Consider the following 13723-nt stretch of genomic DNA (forward strand, 5'->3'; position numbering starts at 1 on the left):
TCCATGGTTTGCACACATGAAGCCATTTATTGATACACACAGCTGAGCTTATATACCTTTTCAGCTGTAACTAAAAATAGCACAACTATAACATTTATGTAACTAGGTAACATTGCTTAATTAAAAGCCTTGAACACACTAGTGCAGGTATGTGCAATCTTAAATAATTTCTGCTTACCAAGCACATTGTACCAAGCACACTGTTAACTTTTGCATTCCTTCTTCAGGGTTCTGCTTTCTGTTGCCAAGGCTTGCAGCCGACTAATGCTAACATATCCACTTCTGTCATGAGCTGAACAGTGCTTCCAGCTTGGCTTTCTAGCTGTATTTCTAGCTCTATTTCTATTGTATTTTTATATGTTTAGCAAATTACCATAAATTACAAAAATCCCCAATTAGAGACGTGGTGAGGTAATGCTCCCCCCATTCAACCCTCTTTGAATTCCCCCTCTTTCAAATAGTAACTAAACTTTGTTTATAAAAATGTATCTCAGAGAGGTAGTTTCAACCTTGACTTCCCACAGAATCTAACCTTGGACTCCCAGCTTGGAGGCAGTGGGGAATTTATTTTGTCCTTCTGTCTAATAGAGTAGGTAAAATGCTAGCTACAAATACTATGATAGGCTACAGAGCTACAAATATACATGTAAAGAATATAGAAAATATATAAAAGAAAAAAAGGCAAAAACCAATTCGATATCATCCACAGGGCTCAGTCCTCTTTAATATCTTTATCAATGACCTGGATGAGGGGATCAAGTGTATCCTCACCGAGTTTACAGGTGTCACCAAGTTGGCTGGGAGTGTTGATCTGCTGATCTGCTGGATGGTAGAAAGACTCTATGTTAGATCATGGGGGGGGGGGGGGGTGAGAGGCTCAGGAGACCACTCACCCCAATGTTCGTGTGGCACAGAGAGCTTTTATTTTCCAACCACTCCTTTATATATGGCATTTGAAAGACCCAGTCTGGATGTTCTCATTGGTTTGAACTCCACACCCCTTCAGGTCCTGGCCAGTGAGGTGGCTGCAGCATTTAGAGATATTTGGTTTGCCCACATCCTTTTCAATCACTGTAACAACTCTACAGTGGGATTTGGACAGATTGGATGAACGGGTCAAGGCCAGTTGTTTGAGGTTCAACAAGGTCAAGTGCTGGGTTCTGCACTTAGGTCCCAACAAACTCCATGCAACACTACAGGTTAGAGGAAGAGTGTCTGAAAAGATGCCTGGCAGAAAAGGATGTGGGAGGGTTGGTTGACAGTCAGCTGAACATTAGCCAGCGTGTGCCCAGGTGGCCAAGAAGGCCAATGGCATCCTAGCTTATATCATCAATAGTGTTGCCAGCAAGACTAGGGAAGTGATTGTCCCCTTGTACTCTGCACTGGTGAGGCTGCACCTAGAGTACTGTCTTCAGTTTTGGGCACCTCACTGCAAAAAACACATTGAGGTGTTGGAGTGTATCCAGGGAAGGGCAAAAAAGCTGGGGAAGTGTCTAGAGCACAAGTCTTATGGGGAGCAGCTGAGGGAACTGGGGCTGTTTAACCTGGAGAAAAGGAGGCTCAGAGAGACCTCATAGCTCTCTACAGCTACCTGAAAAGAGGTTGTAGTGATGTGGGTATTGATTGGTCTTTTCTCCAAAATAACAAGCAATAGTTGAGCCAGGGGAGGTTTAAAATGGATATTAGGAAAAATATCTTCAGTTAAAGGGTTTTCAAGCATTGGAACAGAATGTCCAGGGAAGTGTTGAAGTCAGCATCCTTGGAGGTATTGAAAAGATGTGTAACGTGTTGCTTAGGGACATGGTTTAGTGGTGGACTTGGCAGTGTTAGGTTTGCAGGTGAACTCAATGATCTTAAAGGTCTTTTCCAACCTAAATGATTCTATAATTTCTTTGAAATAAGAGGATCTGAAACTTAGTGGAATTGAAGGGCCTTTTACAATGAGTGCATAACTGAAGCATCAGGAATTGTTTTCAGGACTTGACGTTATTTGCTTTTCCTGGCTCTGTGTGTTTTATATGTGTGACTGTAACATGGAGGGGTGGGTCAGAGACAGACATGACACACACCCAAGGTCCATGTGGCAAGAGAGAGAGCTTTATTCTTTGAACCCAGCCTTATATAGGGGGTTTGAAACGTCCCAGTCTATAATGTTCATTGGTCTGCTCTTAACACAGTTTCCTGACCAGTGAGATGTCTGCAGCTTAAGATGGAACCTGATTGCTTGAGGTCTCTGTCTGTAACCAAATTAATTGCTCAGCTACAGACTAGCTGTGACATATGACGACTTAAATTTTGAATGTCTAAGGCTTTGAAATGTTATTCCAGTCTTTAGGAACAAAACTTTGTGAAATTTTAAGGATAATTCTAATAAAACAGAAGGGAAACATTTTGGATTTTCTCATTATACCATCTCAAAATTTACATACTTATGTGTTCCTGTGCTTATCACAGAAACAACATACTATTGATATAAAAAGACGTTTGAGAAAGTTGACTATTATCTTATATGGAAGTATACTGGTCACGGTTATTACACACCCATTTTTGAAAAGGGTGGTGCAAAGTTCCTGGGGAACTACTGACCAGTCAGTCTTACCTCTATGCCTGGTAAGATCATGGAACATATCTGCCTGGAAGACATATTCAAACATATGGAAAACAGGGAGGTGATTAAAGACAACCAACGTGGCTTCAGCAAGGGCAAGTCATGCCTGACTAATGCAGTGGCCTTCTATGATGGAGTGACTGCATCAGTGGACAAGGGAAGAGTAACTGATGTTATCTGCTGTGGACTTATTCCTTCCTCTAAATTGGAGAGACATGGGTTTGATAGGTGGACTGTTACATGGATAAGGAATTGGCTAATAGATGCATTCAAAGTCAACAGCTCAGTGTCCAAGTAGATATCAATAATGAGTGGTGTCCCTTAAGGGTCCATACTGGGACCAGTAGTGTTCATTATGTTTATCAACAACATAGTGCTGTTGACACACCTGAAGGATGGGATGCTATCCAGAAGGACCTAGACAGGCTCAAGAAAGGGGCTCATGGGAATCTCATGAGGTTTAACATGACCAAGTACAAGGTGCTATACCTGGGTCAGGGCAAACCCCAATATCAATACAGGCTGGGGGATGAACAGATTGAGAGCAGCCCTGAAGAGAAGGACTTGGGAGTGCTGGTGGATGAGAGGCTGGACATGAGCTGGCCACGTGCACTGGCAGCCCAGAAAGCCAATCGTATCCTGAGCTGCATCAAAAGAAGTGCAGCCAGTAGGTCAAGGGAGGTGATTCTGCCCCTCTACTCAGCTCTTGTGAGCCTCCAATCTGCAGTGTTGCATCCAGCTCTGGGATCCCGAGCCCAGGAAAGAGACTGACCTGTTGGAGCAAGTCTAGACAAGGTCAAAAAGATGATTAGAGGAATGGAGCACCTCTTCTACAAGGAAAGTCTGGGAGAATTGGGATTATTCAGCTTGGAGAAGAGAAGGCTTTTGGGTGACCTAATTGCAGCCTTCCAGTACCTGAAGGGAACTTGCAGGTAAGATGGGACAAGATTATTTACAAGAGCATGTAGTGACATGACAAGGGGGAATGGGTTAAATTGAGAGTAAGTTTAGATTAGATATTAGGAATAAATTCTTTACTGGGAGTGTGGTGAGGAACTGGAACAGTTTGCCCAGAGAAGTTATGGATGCCCCATCCCTGGAGGTGTTCAAGGCCAGGTTGGATGGGGCTATGTACAACATGGTCTAGTTGAAGGTGTCATTGCCTGTGGCAGGGGGATTGGAAGTAGATGATCTTCAAGGTCCCCTTCCAACCCAAACAATTCTATGATTCTCTGATAGACAGTGGGATTGAGTGCACCTGCAGCAAGCTTACAGATGATACCAAGATGAGCAGAGCAGTTGATTCACTTGTGAGAAGGGATGCCATCCAGAGGGACCTTAAAAGGCTCAGTCCACGTGAGCCTCATAAAGTTCAACAAGGCCAAGTACAAGGTGCTGCACCTGGGTCAGGGCAATCCCCAGTATCAATACAGACTGGGGGATGAATGGATTGAGAGCAGCCCTGCAGAGAAGGATTTGGGGGTACTGGTGTATGAAAAATTGAATATGAGATGGCAATGTGTGCTTGCGGCCCAGAAAGCCAATTGTATCCTGGGCTGAATCAAGGAAGTGTGGCCAGCACGACAGGAGAGGTGATTCTAGCCCTCTGGTCTAATGAGACCCCACCTGGAGTACTGCATGCAGCTCTGAGGTCCTCAGTACAAGAAAGATGTGGACCTGTTGGAGTGGGTCCAGAGGAGGGCCATGAAAATGAAATCAGAGGACTGGAACACCTCTCCTATGGTGACAGGCTGAGAGAGTTGGGGTTGTTCAGCCTGAAGAAGACTCTGGGGAGACCTTATTGCTGCTTTTCAATATATAAAAGGGGCTTATGAAAAGACAAAGAAACTTTTTACCAGGGTCTGTATTGACAGAACTAAGGGCAATGGTTTTAAACTGAAAGAGGGTAGGTTTAGATTTGACATAAGGAAGAAATTTCCTATGATGAGAGTTGTGAGGCACTGGAACAGATTGCCTAGAGAAACTGTGGATTCTCCATCACTGAAAAGTGTTCATGGTCAGTTTGGATGGGTCTTTGAGCAACCTGATTTAATGAAAGATGTCCATAGCAGGGGGTAGAAGAATTGGATGTAAATGATTTTTAAAGGCTGATCATTCTATGATTGTTGTTTGTAGTCAGTTAGAAATCTGTTTTCTTTCTTATGACATGTTCAGTAGCAAGCAAAAATGCCAATTCTTTGGCAATTTATTTGTTTGAAAATTGTTATTTCCTGCTATAACAAATAGCGATACAAATAACAATGAGTGGCTGTGCAGTAGTACCAGCCTTCAAACAAAGGAAAACTTGAACTGCAAGTATACCTAGCTGCTCCTTGATTTGTAATTGCATTTATGACACTTTTTGCTCTCTCCAAGGTGTTTTAAAAGGTAGTGACCAAATTGAACTGTATTGTGTAGCTTTTTTTTTGTCATATTTTTTTAAGTGATTGAAGTTTTTCACTTAATTGTGCAAATTTAAATGTTATGATTTATAAGCAGAAAGTGAAATTAACTGTGTGGTTAAACATGAACAGTATTATTTTACCTTTTTCAACTTTAACTTTTTAGCTTCAGTAACAGTTGGTTTTATTCTGTGAGGATGCCTTAAAATGGAATAATGGAATCACAATTCATTAAAATTCAATAGATTAATTTAATGCAAAATAAAGTAATTTTCATTGTGCCCAAGAACCAGATCTCTCATCTCATTTATTCAGAATAAAACTTTTCAGAGACTATTATATTTTTTTTTTAAAGTAAGACTTGAGCAAGAATGAGTATTTGAACGTATGTTCAAGTTTCTGTGGAAAATTAGAACCAACTCTGCAGAGGAGTTCCTCTTAACTGGAAGAGATTAGCATTTCTATAATACTAACTTCGACAAGATAAATTGTGAATGCAGACTGATCTCCTTAATCAGGTTAAATCATCACAGAAGTTAAATTAGACAAAAGATACTGTGGAACTCTGCTAAGACTTTCATGAAGAATGAAAGTCTTGAGGTGGGACAAGCTATTGAAGGAATTATACATCTTGTTTTTAATGGAGTTATGATTACATCTTCAGCATTACTAATTTTATATACTGTTTTTATTGGTTTTTAAGATTTATTATGAGACTTCATTGATAAGATTGCTATTTTTGTCTTTTGGATCTCTTGCATACATGGGTTGTTCTTTGAGCTTTCATTGTTCCTAGAGACATTTTTCTTTGGTCACTGTCACTAATCTAAGGATGGATGTTGTTTTCTGCAACTGATTTTTCTTTTTTTAGATGTTGCTTTTAAGCATGCTTCTAATGTGTATATTGCCATTTAAATGAAGACTACTATAACTGGTAATTAATAAAAACATTTATTTTGGAATTAGCTAACATTTGTGAGAATTTTAATCAGGCAACCCACTAAGTATCACTCTAAGAATGAATATGCATATTGTAACATGCTAAAATAAAGATGATTATATACATTTATCACCAATGTAATGTTGTAATGTTCATGTTTCTTCATATGTTGTATTCACAAATGTCAAGCTACTGTTTGGGTTTATTTAACTCAATAGAATAAAACTTGTGTAACACTGTTTTAGTGGGTTGAAACTGTCAAATAGCTTACATGACTGTTTATCAGAGCAACTGCCATTCACCAGAAGGAATCTTCCTATGCAAGTTAGATTACAAAAATGAGGAAGGGTAAAAAGTATATTTAATCTATTATCTGCTTAGAGAGTATCACTTCTCTTGCAGTGACCTTTGCATATAATTTTTCTTGTGTTGTACTAAAAAGGAATGTTAGAAAATGTTGTTGCTACCATGTGCCTTTAAAAATACTTGAAGTCAAAGATACCTGTAAGTGCAGAGGGAAGTGAAATTTCCTTCAGATGACAAGTTAGGGAAAACAAATGCTCTGAAGAATTTTAATCAACCACCACTAATGTTTCCACTGGATTCTTCCTATTGGGGTGAGGGAATTATGTTTACCGTTCTGTGGAGAGCAACAAGGTAGCAAAAGTATATACTATTAGGTGACATTGCTCTTTCAGAGCTGATTTAGGGTTTTAACAATCAAGTTTTACTTTTGATTTTCTGTGTAGCAATGCCTAAAATAGTTCTTTTGGCTTAAGCAAACTAGTTTTAGGAACTACTATTATGAAAGCAACCTTATACAAAATAGTGAAAGTATTCCACTACTTTTCAGTGTGGGTTTTTTCTTTTACCAGAGCAATGTAGTATTCTTTATAACCTAATTTGAATAAGGTGCACTAAGCTGTATAAATTAATGTATCTTATATTTATATATAAGTATAATATATTGCCTTCTTAAAGCATGCAGCTCTTGTCCAGAGTAAAATTTTGAGTATGTACTTGTTTAATGTTATGTTTGTATCTGTGTACAGAAAGCATAGAAACAATGTTGGACCAAGCAAACCTATTTCTCAGCCACGAAGAAACATTGTAGGCTGCAGAATACAGCATGGCTGGAGAGAAGGGAGCGGACCTGTAACACAATGGAAAGGCACAGTTCTTGATCAAGTTCCTGTAAATCCCTCCCTCTATCTTATAAAGTACGATGGATTTGATTGTGTGTATGGACTAGAACTGCACAAAGATGAAAGAGTTTCAGCACTTGAAGTCCTTCCAGACAGAGTTGGTAAGAGGTTTTTTCCTATATGTACATATGTTGTCAGAACATTTACATTTTATTAAATTACTTTTCAGTATATGGCAGATAATCTAAATGCTCTGTTCAATTTTTATTTTTTTAGTTCACAAAGTTTTGATGATAACAGAGAGATTAGTGCTGTCTCTTGTCTTTAAATTGTATGTAGAAAGTTCCATGGGTTTTCTTTTTCAGAGTCTTATCCCTAATGAGCTTATGTACATGTAGCGTCGATATTTCTATTAAAATTTAAACTCTGAGCCAGCTGAGAAATATCCTGGCTATGCTGTCTTGCATGTGTTTGACATTAATTATGTGTTTGGTTGGGGTTTTTTTTAATGTGCTTTCAATAGGTATTAATACAAGTGGAGGGGAAAAAAGCATTTTCTAAGTGAAATAACTTAGTAACTAGTAACTTAACTAGTAACAAGGCTTTATTGTTTTTTATAATTAGCACAGAATTGTTAAACTGCAGGTGTTTCCAAACTGTAAAGTTCAAAGTTTGACCTAATAAGGTGGGTTTTTTAAAATGGAATCAACTCTTGGGTTTCCTGACTGCAAAGAAATCAGTAGCAGTCTCTAGAATGGGGTTAGGGGGAACCAAACCTAACACCTTCATTAATAACTTCATACAGCTGCTCTGTGATTTAGCCTCTCTTCCTCCCCTCCTCCTCCCCTTCAGTATAAATATTTAAAATACAGGTGCTAGTCCTTGCTGTGGCTTATATTGGTCTCCCTTTACCTTGCAGTATGATAGCTTGATTGGGGGGAGTGCAATGATGGAAAATGTCAATAAAGAGTGTTAACATGTTAAAATAATTATTTGAGTTCTGCTGTTCTTTGATCTTCAGCTCTCTGAAATGGGCATTATTTGTTTTTTATGTGAATTGACTAACTTTCAAATTAATTTATTAATGAATCTGGATAAAGATTATGTTTTGTAAAGATTTATTTCTGTACTTTTTGAATGGACATACTTATGAACTGCTACCATTTCAGCTTCATCTCGAATTAGTGATGCCCATCTGGCAGACACAATGATTGGCAAAGCTGTGGAACATATGTTTGAGACAGAGGATGGCTCAAAAGATGAATGGAGGGGGATGGTCTTGGCTCGAGCTCCTATTATGAACACATGGTTTTATATTACCTATGAGAAAGATCCTGTGTTGTATATGTACCAACTCTTAGATGACTATAAAGAAGGTGACCTTCGCATTATGCCCGATTCCAGTAAGTAGACTGGTTACTTTTTTATTCTGAAAAGTGGCATCTCTCTGTATTATTATACAGCTTATGGGTTATGTATGGAAAAGAGAGTTGACAAAGAAGTATCTTTTTAAGTATCAAAACTAGCAAAGGTTACAACACAACTGAAAAAATATGTGTATTAAACAATTTCTGAAATATTTTCCTTGAGTCAGTGGTGAAATATGCAATAAATACTGGAAAATCCTTTTCCATTATAATTCCTAATTTTGATAAAGATATGCATACTGTTATGAAGAGATTACACTTAGAGTTTTTTTTTACATGGACAAACTAGAATCTTTCCATTGTTATTTTCTTATAGAAGTGTCACAAATCAAGGAGTTATATTTTTGAAGCAGTTGTTATAAAAATAATGTCTTGGGACTAACTAAAATAGGTTAATTTATTTTGGGTAAGCATCATCAGTTTGGAAAGTTTTTGAATAGTTTCTTGGAGGAAAGAAGCACTAATATTTTCAAAACTCATTTTCTCTCATATGTTTAAACATATAAACAGGAAAAAAATTTCAATAGGTTAGGAGGAATATTTTTTCTTTCTTTTTTAAAGAAGGTTATTGGCTTTTTTCCTAGAAATATTTTTTGCAGAATCAGTGCTGTTCAAGGGATTTTAGCTAATAAAAAAAAAAAAGAAAAAAATTTGTCAATAATTTGGGTCCTTTACAGACAATGTGAATTGTGTATTTAAAGATACTTCTGGGTAGATTTTGCTTGAAAAGCAAATAATAAGATTAAACTTCACAACAGTATCCATTCTAGTGTAAAATTGAAAGCTCCTTTTTACAGCATTATTGATTAAGGAGGTCACACTTAGCTTGGAAGATGTGTTTTTTTTGCAATGACATATTTGCATTGACATTTTAGATAGTGAGTTCTAGTACACCTGCCTTTCTGTTAAAAATACTCAGTGCCTTGTTCTGCTGGGGGCTCAAATTCAGTTATCTACAAACATTTTTTGTAATTGGTGTGTAAACTTTCATGTCAAAAGATTTACTTTTCTAACCAAATGAAGTGCTAATTTTTAATTCATAAAAGTGAACAGTATTACTTAAAAAATAAAATCTGTGACTACTCTAGAAGCATGGCAATAGGCACTTGTCTAAACTACTTTAGACATACTTTGCATTTTGAACTTGTGACTTTCTTAACTTATAAAGAAGTCTGCAGTTTTGTATATCGCAAAAAATCCATAAATGTCTACCAAAGTACGATGTATTTTCATATTACAGATGATTCGCCTCCTGCAGAACGAGAACCAGGTGAAGTTGTAGACAGCCTGGTAGGCAAACAAGTGGAATATGCCAAAGAAGATGGCTCAAAACGGACTGGCATGGTCATTCATCAAGTTGAAGCCAAACCATCTGTCTATTTCATCAAGTTTGATGATGATTTCCATATTTATGTCTATGATTTGGTGAAGACATCCTAGACATCATCATGAACTTCTGCCAAATTTGTGGAACTATTAAATGTAAAATTTGTAGACACAGACTTGACTGTTTTTCAGTTGAATTGAAAATTTAGATGTCCCTGCGAACCCACAATCTCTGCCAGCAACTGTTTTGTTCTGAATAATACAAATTTATGTGAATATGACACATCTTGTGTAAGAGAGCTCCTTTTCTTGAAGGAAATCAATATATTTGGGTGGTAGGGAGTTAAAAGCTAAGAACAGTTGCAAATTCAAGCTGTGTGAAGTCAATCTAGTATTGTAATCTAGATTTTTTCTTAGATTAACTTTTCTTCAACCTTGCATCACCTGTTCAACTGCCACATGCAAGTGTAGTTTGCTATTTTTCATATGTCTTCTTTTGCAACATTAAATTTCATTTCTTGGCTACTGGCAGTCCTTGTTTTCTGGGTTGAGACAGAAGTGACTTTTCTGAAAGGTTTAAACAGTTTGTGCAGCAGTAAGGAGTGTCTAACCCACGTAACATCAATTTACTGTGTTTCTATTCTGTTTCAAATTAAGTTATTAAATACTTGTGTGTTTTTTACTAGTCACAGGGCAGTAGGATATCAAGTGTTTGACTTATGCACCTTTCAGTGAAAAGGCTTTAAGCTATAAAAATATATTTAATCTGTATATCCAGCTAATTAGAAAATGAAGGTTAAGGGCCTGTGTTTACAAGTTTTAGGAACCAGTAAAATACACACAACAAAGCTGCCATTAATCCTAAATGTTGTGTTCTGTTTTGTTATTCACATTTCGTAGCAGAATACAAGTGCTTGGTGCCACAAGTTTAACAGTATATAATGCTACTTAAGCAGACTTTGGACTACACATCAGCAATCAGTAGTCTCTCATTTAATATCAGAACCTAGCAACCTGGATGTTTGTGTGTGAACTTAGAAAACTAGTATTAGTTAATCTTTTACACAGTAAATACAAGTTATGTGGGAGGGGGGTCCTTTTACACTGAGGACCTTCTTTAGAGAAGGAGAAGCATTTGTTGCCTTCTCCTCAGTCTGCTGTATTCCTTTGTTTTGTGCTGGGGTTTGCTATTCTTTTTAACCATTTTGGATCAAGAAGGTATAATTTCAGTGTATTCTATTTTTGGCTTTTCCACGTAAGGAGTGTCCAGACAAATCTACAGTTTAAACCTGTTGTTGCCTTTTGTGGTGTACTTGCTTTGAGGTATGCCATTAACATAAATTTCATTCTGTGAACACTAGAGTTATGCATGCCAGTGGTGTACTATCTAATGGGAGCTATAGGCTGTCTCAGTGGTTCAGTCATCTGCATTAGATTGTGGATGCAAATAACAGCCCACAACAGAAGAATCCTTTCACAGTTTTAATCTTGCAAGATAGTTGTAAATCAAGGTTAGGGTATTTGGGTTTTTAAGAATAACAGCTTTTAAAAGCATCATAATTGTAATGAGGATCAGCACAGCAACAAAATTTTCATGTTGAAACAGAACTCTACAGGCTTCAAACCACTGCGTCACAGAAATACAGTATGTGAAGAATGTGAATACAGTCAACGCTATTGATGGAAAGAAGGAATACGTAGATATCCAACCTGATGATGTTAGTGGAAGGATGCAGGAGAGATACTGCTAATCAGAGATCAGGGGTCTGACCTCTATTGTGAGCATTCTTAATAGCAAAGACTCAGTGGCTTAAATCCTTTTCTGTCTTTTTTTTTTTTTTTTGCCTGATTTCATGCTTTAGCCTTAAGGCTTGTGCCTCATTATGCTGTTAAATGGTAATACTGTATAAATATGGTATCAATTCTTTGTCCCTTGCTACTATATTGCATTATGTCCTGTATTTCACCATGGGCAACCAAAGGCAGGCTATTGTCTTTCAGTTCAAAACTTCTCAATCCGGTCTTTAAGCACCAAGTATCTGAGTCAGTAAATTTTCATTGTGTTTTGAACAAAATGAACAGATTTGCAACATAGTGCTTTCATCCTGCAGATCTGTTATGTGCTTCCTATTGACTCTTAAGAGTCCTGCATGTAAATCTCAAAGCTGAGCCTGGCTCCATGAGCCCAAGTTGATATTTGTGGCACAAGAATGAGTGTATTGATTACACACGAAATACACTAATAACATAGTACAATGAATTTTGGGCTTTACATCTAAGGATGTAACAACAAGGTTTGTTTTGAAATATTTGAGGTTTAGCTCTACTGGAACATTTTTAGCATTTGGATTGCATTTGTGGGGTTTTATGTAAGCCACTCTAATACACCACATATTTTGCTAATTAGAATATAATCTATACAGTATATACTGTCAAATTTTATAGTTGTTTTTAGATGTCCCCATTGTCTGTTGCATGGGATTTTTCTTTTCATCTTTTTTTTCTTAAGATTTGTGTGGAGGGGTGGTTTTGGTTTTGTGGTTGGTTTTTTTAATAGCTTAAACCACCGTTTTGAGACTTGAGACTTATTCCACTCCCCGCCCCAACTGTTTTGGGCTTACTTAAGGCTCATGTTTCAGATCTGCATGCAGTGCTTGCATTACCCTAGTAACTACATGTTGGTCCCTTGTTCTAGGGGTTCAACATTACTTTCCAAATTTATCATAGGTCTTGTGATGACACAAGCCATGGATCTTGGTATAAAAATTATTAGCCTCATTTACCTGCTGTAGTATTGTTGTATATTGTGTGTGCATGATGTCGAGCTGCCATGGAAAACTTTTAAAAAGGAAAAAAAACCCACCTTAAATGCAGACCATCCTTTTTTGCATGCTTAGAAGGTTAGAACATTCAATGTAACAAATGGAAGTTGCATGTTATAATGTTTAGGTTTGGGGTTTGTTCTGTTTTTATTTTGTGTTCAGTTTTTTGTGAATTTCCTTATTGTGCTGTTTGAATGGTTGTTAATAGGATTAAATGCACTGGTGAGGCAAACATAGTTCCAACGAAAGGTAATTTTCCAGTTGTATGTCATACAGCATTTGAAGGGACCATGTATTCTGTTCAAGGATAAATAAAATCATAATTGATAAGTACAACAATGAATTTTTTTTCTTTTGAATGCCAAACCCTAAACTAAGTGGGACTACATAAAGACTGAAATACTTTGGGGAAAATCCTATTTATTACAATAGGTATCCATCTTCTTAAAATTAATTCTTTAAAATTGAGGATTTATCTTCAAATAGAATAAATTACAGTTGCTTCAGGGAAAAATAATTAGGGTAAAAAACAGTTTCTGGTTCCTTGAAAATGTTGTGCATTTTGTATTTTATATCATTAGTGCAATTTGAATGGTTCTTGGTATGTTTATTGTTCAAAGGTCTTCGTGTTCACATTTTAAAATTAGGTAGTGACTTCATCTTTAAAGCTTGGTTTCATTATTTTTTATTTTCTTTGCATTTAGAAGTATGAACACTTTAAATCTGTTACTTAATTCTGTAAGTAATTTTTATAATTATGATGTAACTCTATCCTTAAAACATTTAAAATAAATCCTTTATGTGCAACTCATGACTTTAAATTTTATTCTCATGAGCAAAATGTAGTGATGTGACTTCAGACTGCAAAGAAGCAGTTTCTTCAGTATTTTAATTTAAAAAGGTTTAGTATTTTAGAGTTGGGCCATATGTGCTGGTATAATACTTTCCCCTTATGAAATAAGTTTGCTTGCTAAGTCAATTTTTTTCCCGCATGTAAGTATGAATGTCAGTAAGATGGAATTTCACTGAGGTAAAGCATAATGCTTAAATTGT

General features: G+C 36.9%; 1 protein-coding gene across 7 annotated transcripts in view; it reads left to right on the top strand.

Annotated features, from left to right (window-relative positions):
• The window catches only part of LOC136568568 (spindlin-Z-like), a 107233-nt gene extending 93752 nt beyond the window's left edge, over positions 1–13481 (top strand). For all 7 annotated transcript variants that reach the window (XM_066568585.1, XM_066568584.1, XM_066568583.1 and 4 more), the window contains 3 exons: positions 7003–7256; positions 8265–8498; positions 9763–13481. In XM_066568585.1, the coding sequence (XP_066424682.1) occupies positions 7003–7256; positions 8265–8498; positions 9763–9962 (688 nt within the window). In that variant the 3' untranslated portion in view covers positions 9963–13481. The remainder of the gene's footprint in view (positions 1–7002; positions 7257–8264; positions 8499–9762) is intronic.
• Positions 13482–13723: the final 242 nt, after the last annotated feature.

This window comes from Molothrus aeneus, chromosome W, assembly GCF_037042795.1.
Source record: "Molothrus aeneus isolate 106 chromosome W, BPBGC_Maene_1.0, whole genome shotgun sequence".
Classification (NCBI taxonomy): domain Eukaryota; kingdom Metazoa; phylum Chordata; class Aves; order Passeriformes; family Icteridae; genus Molothrus; species Molothrus aeneus.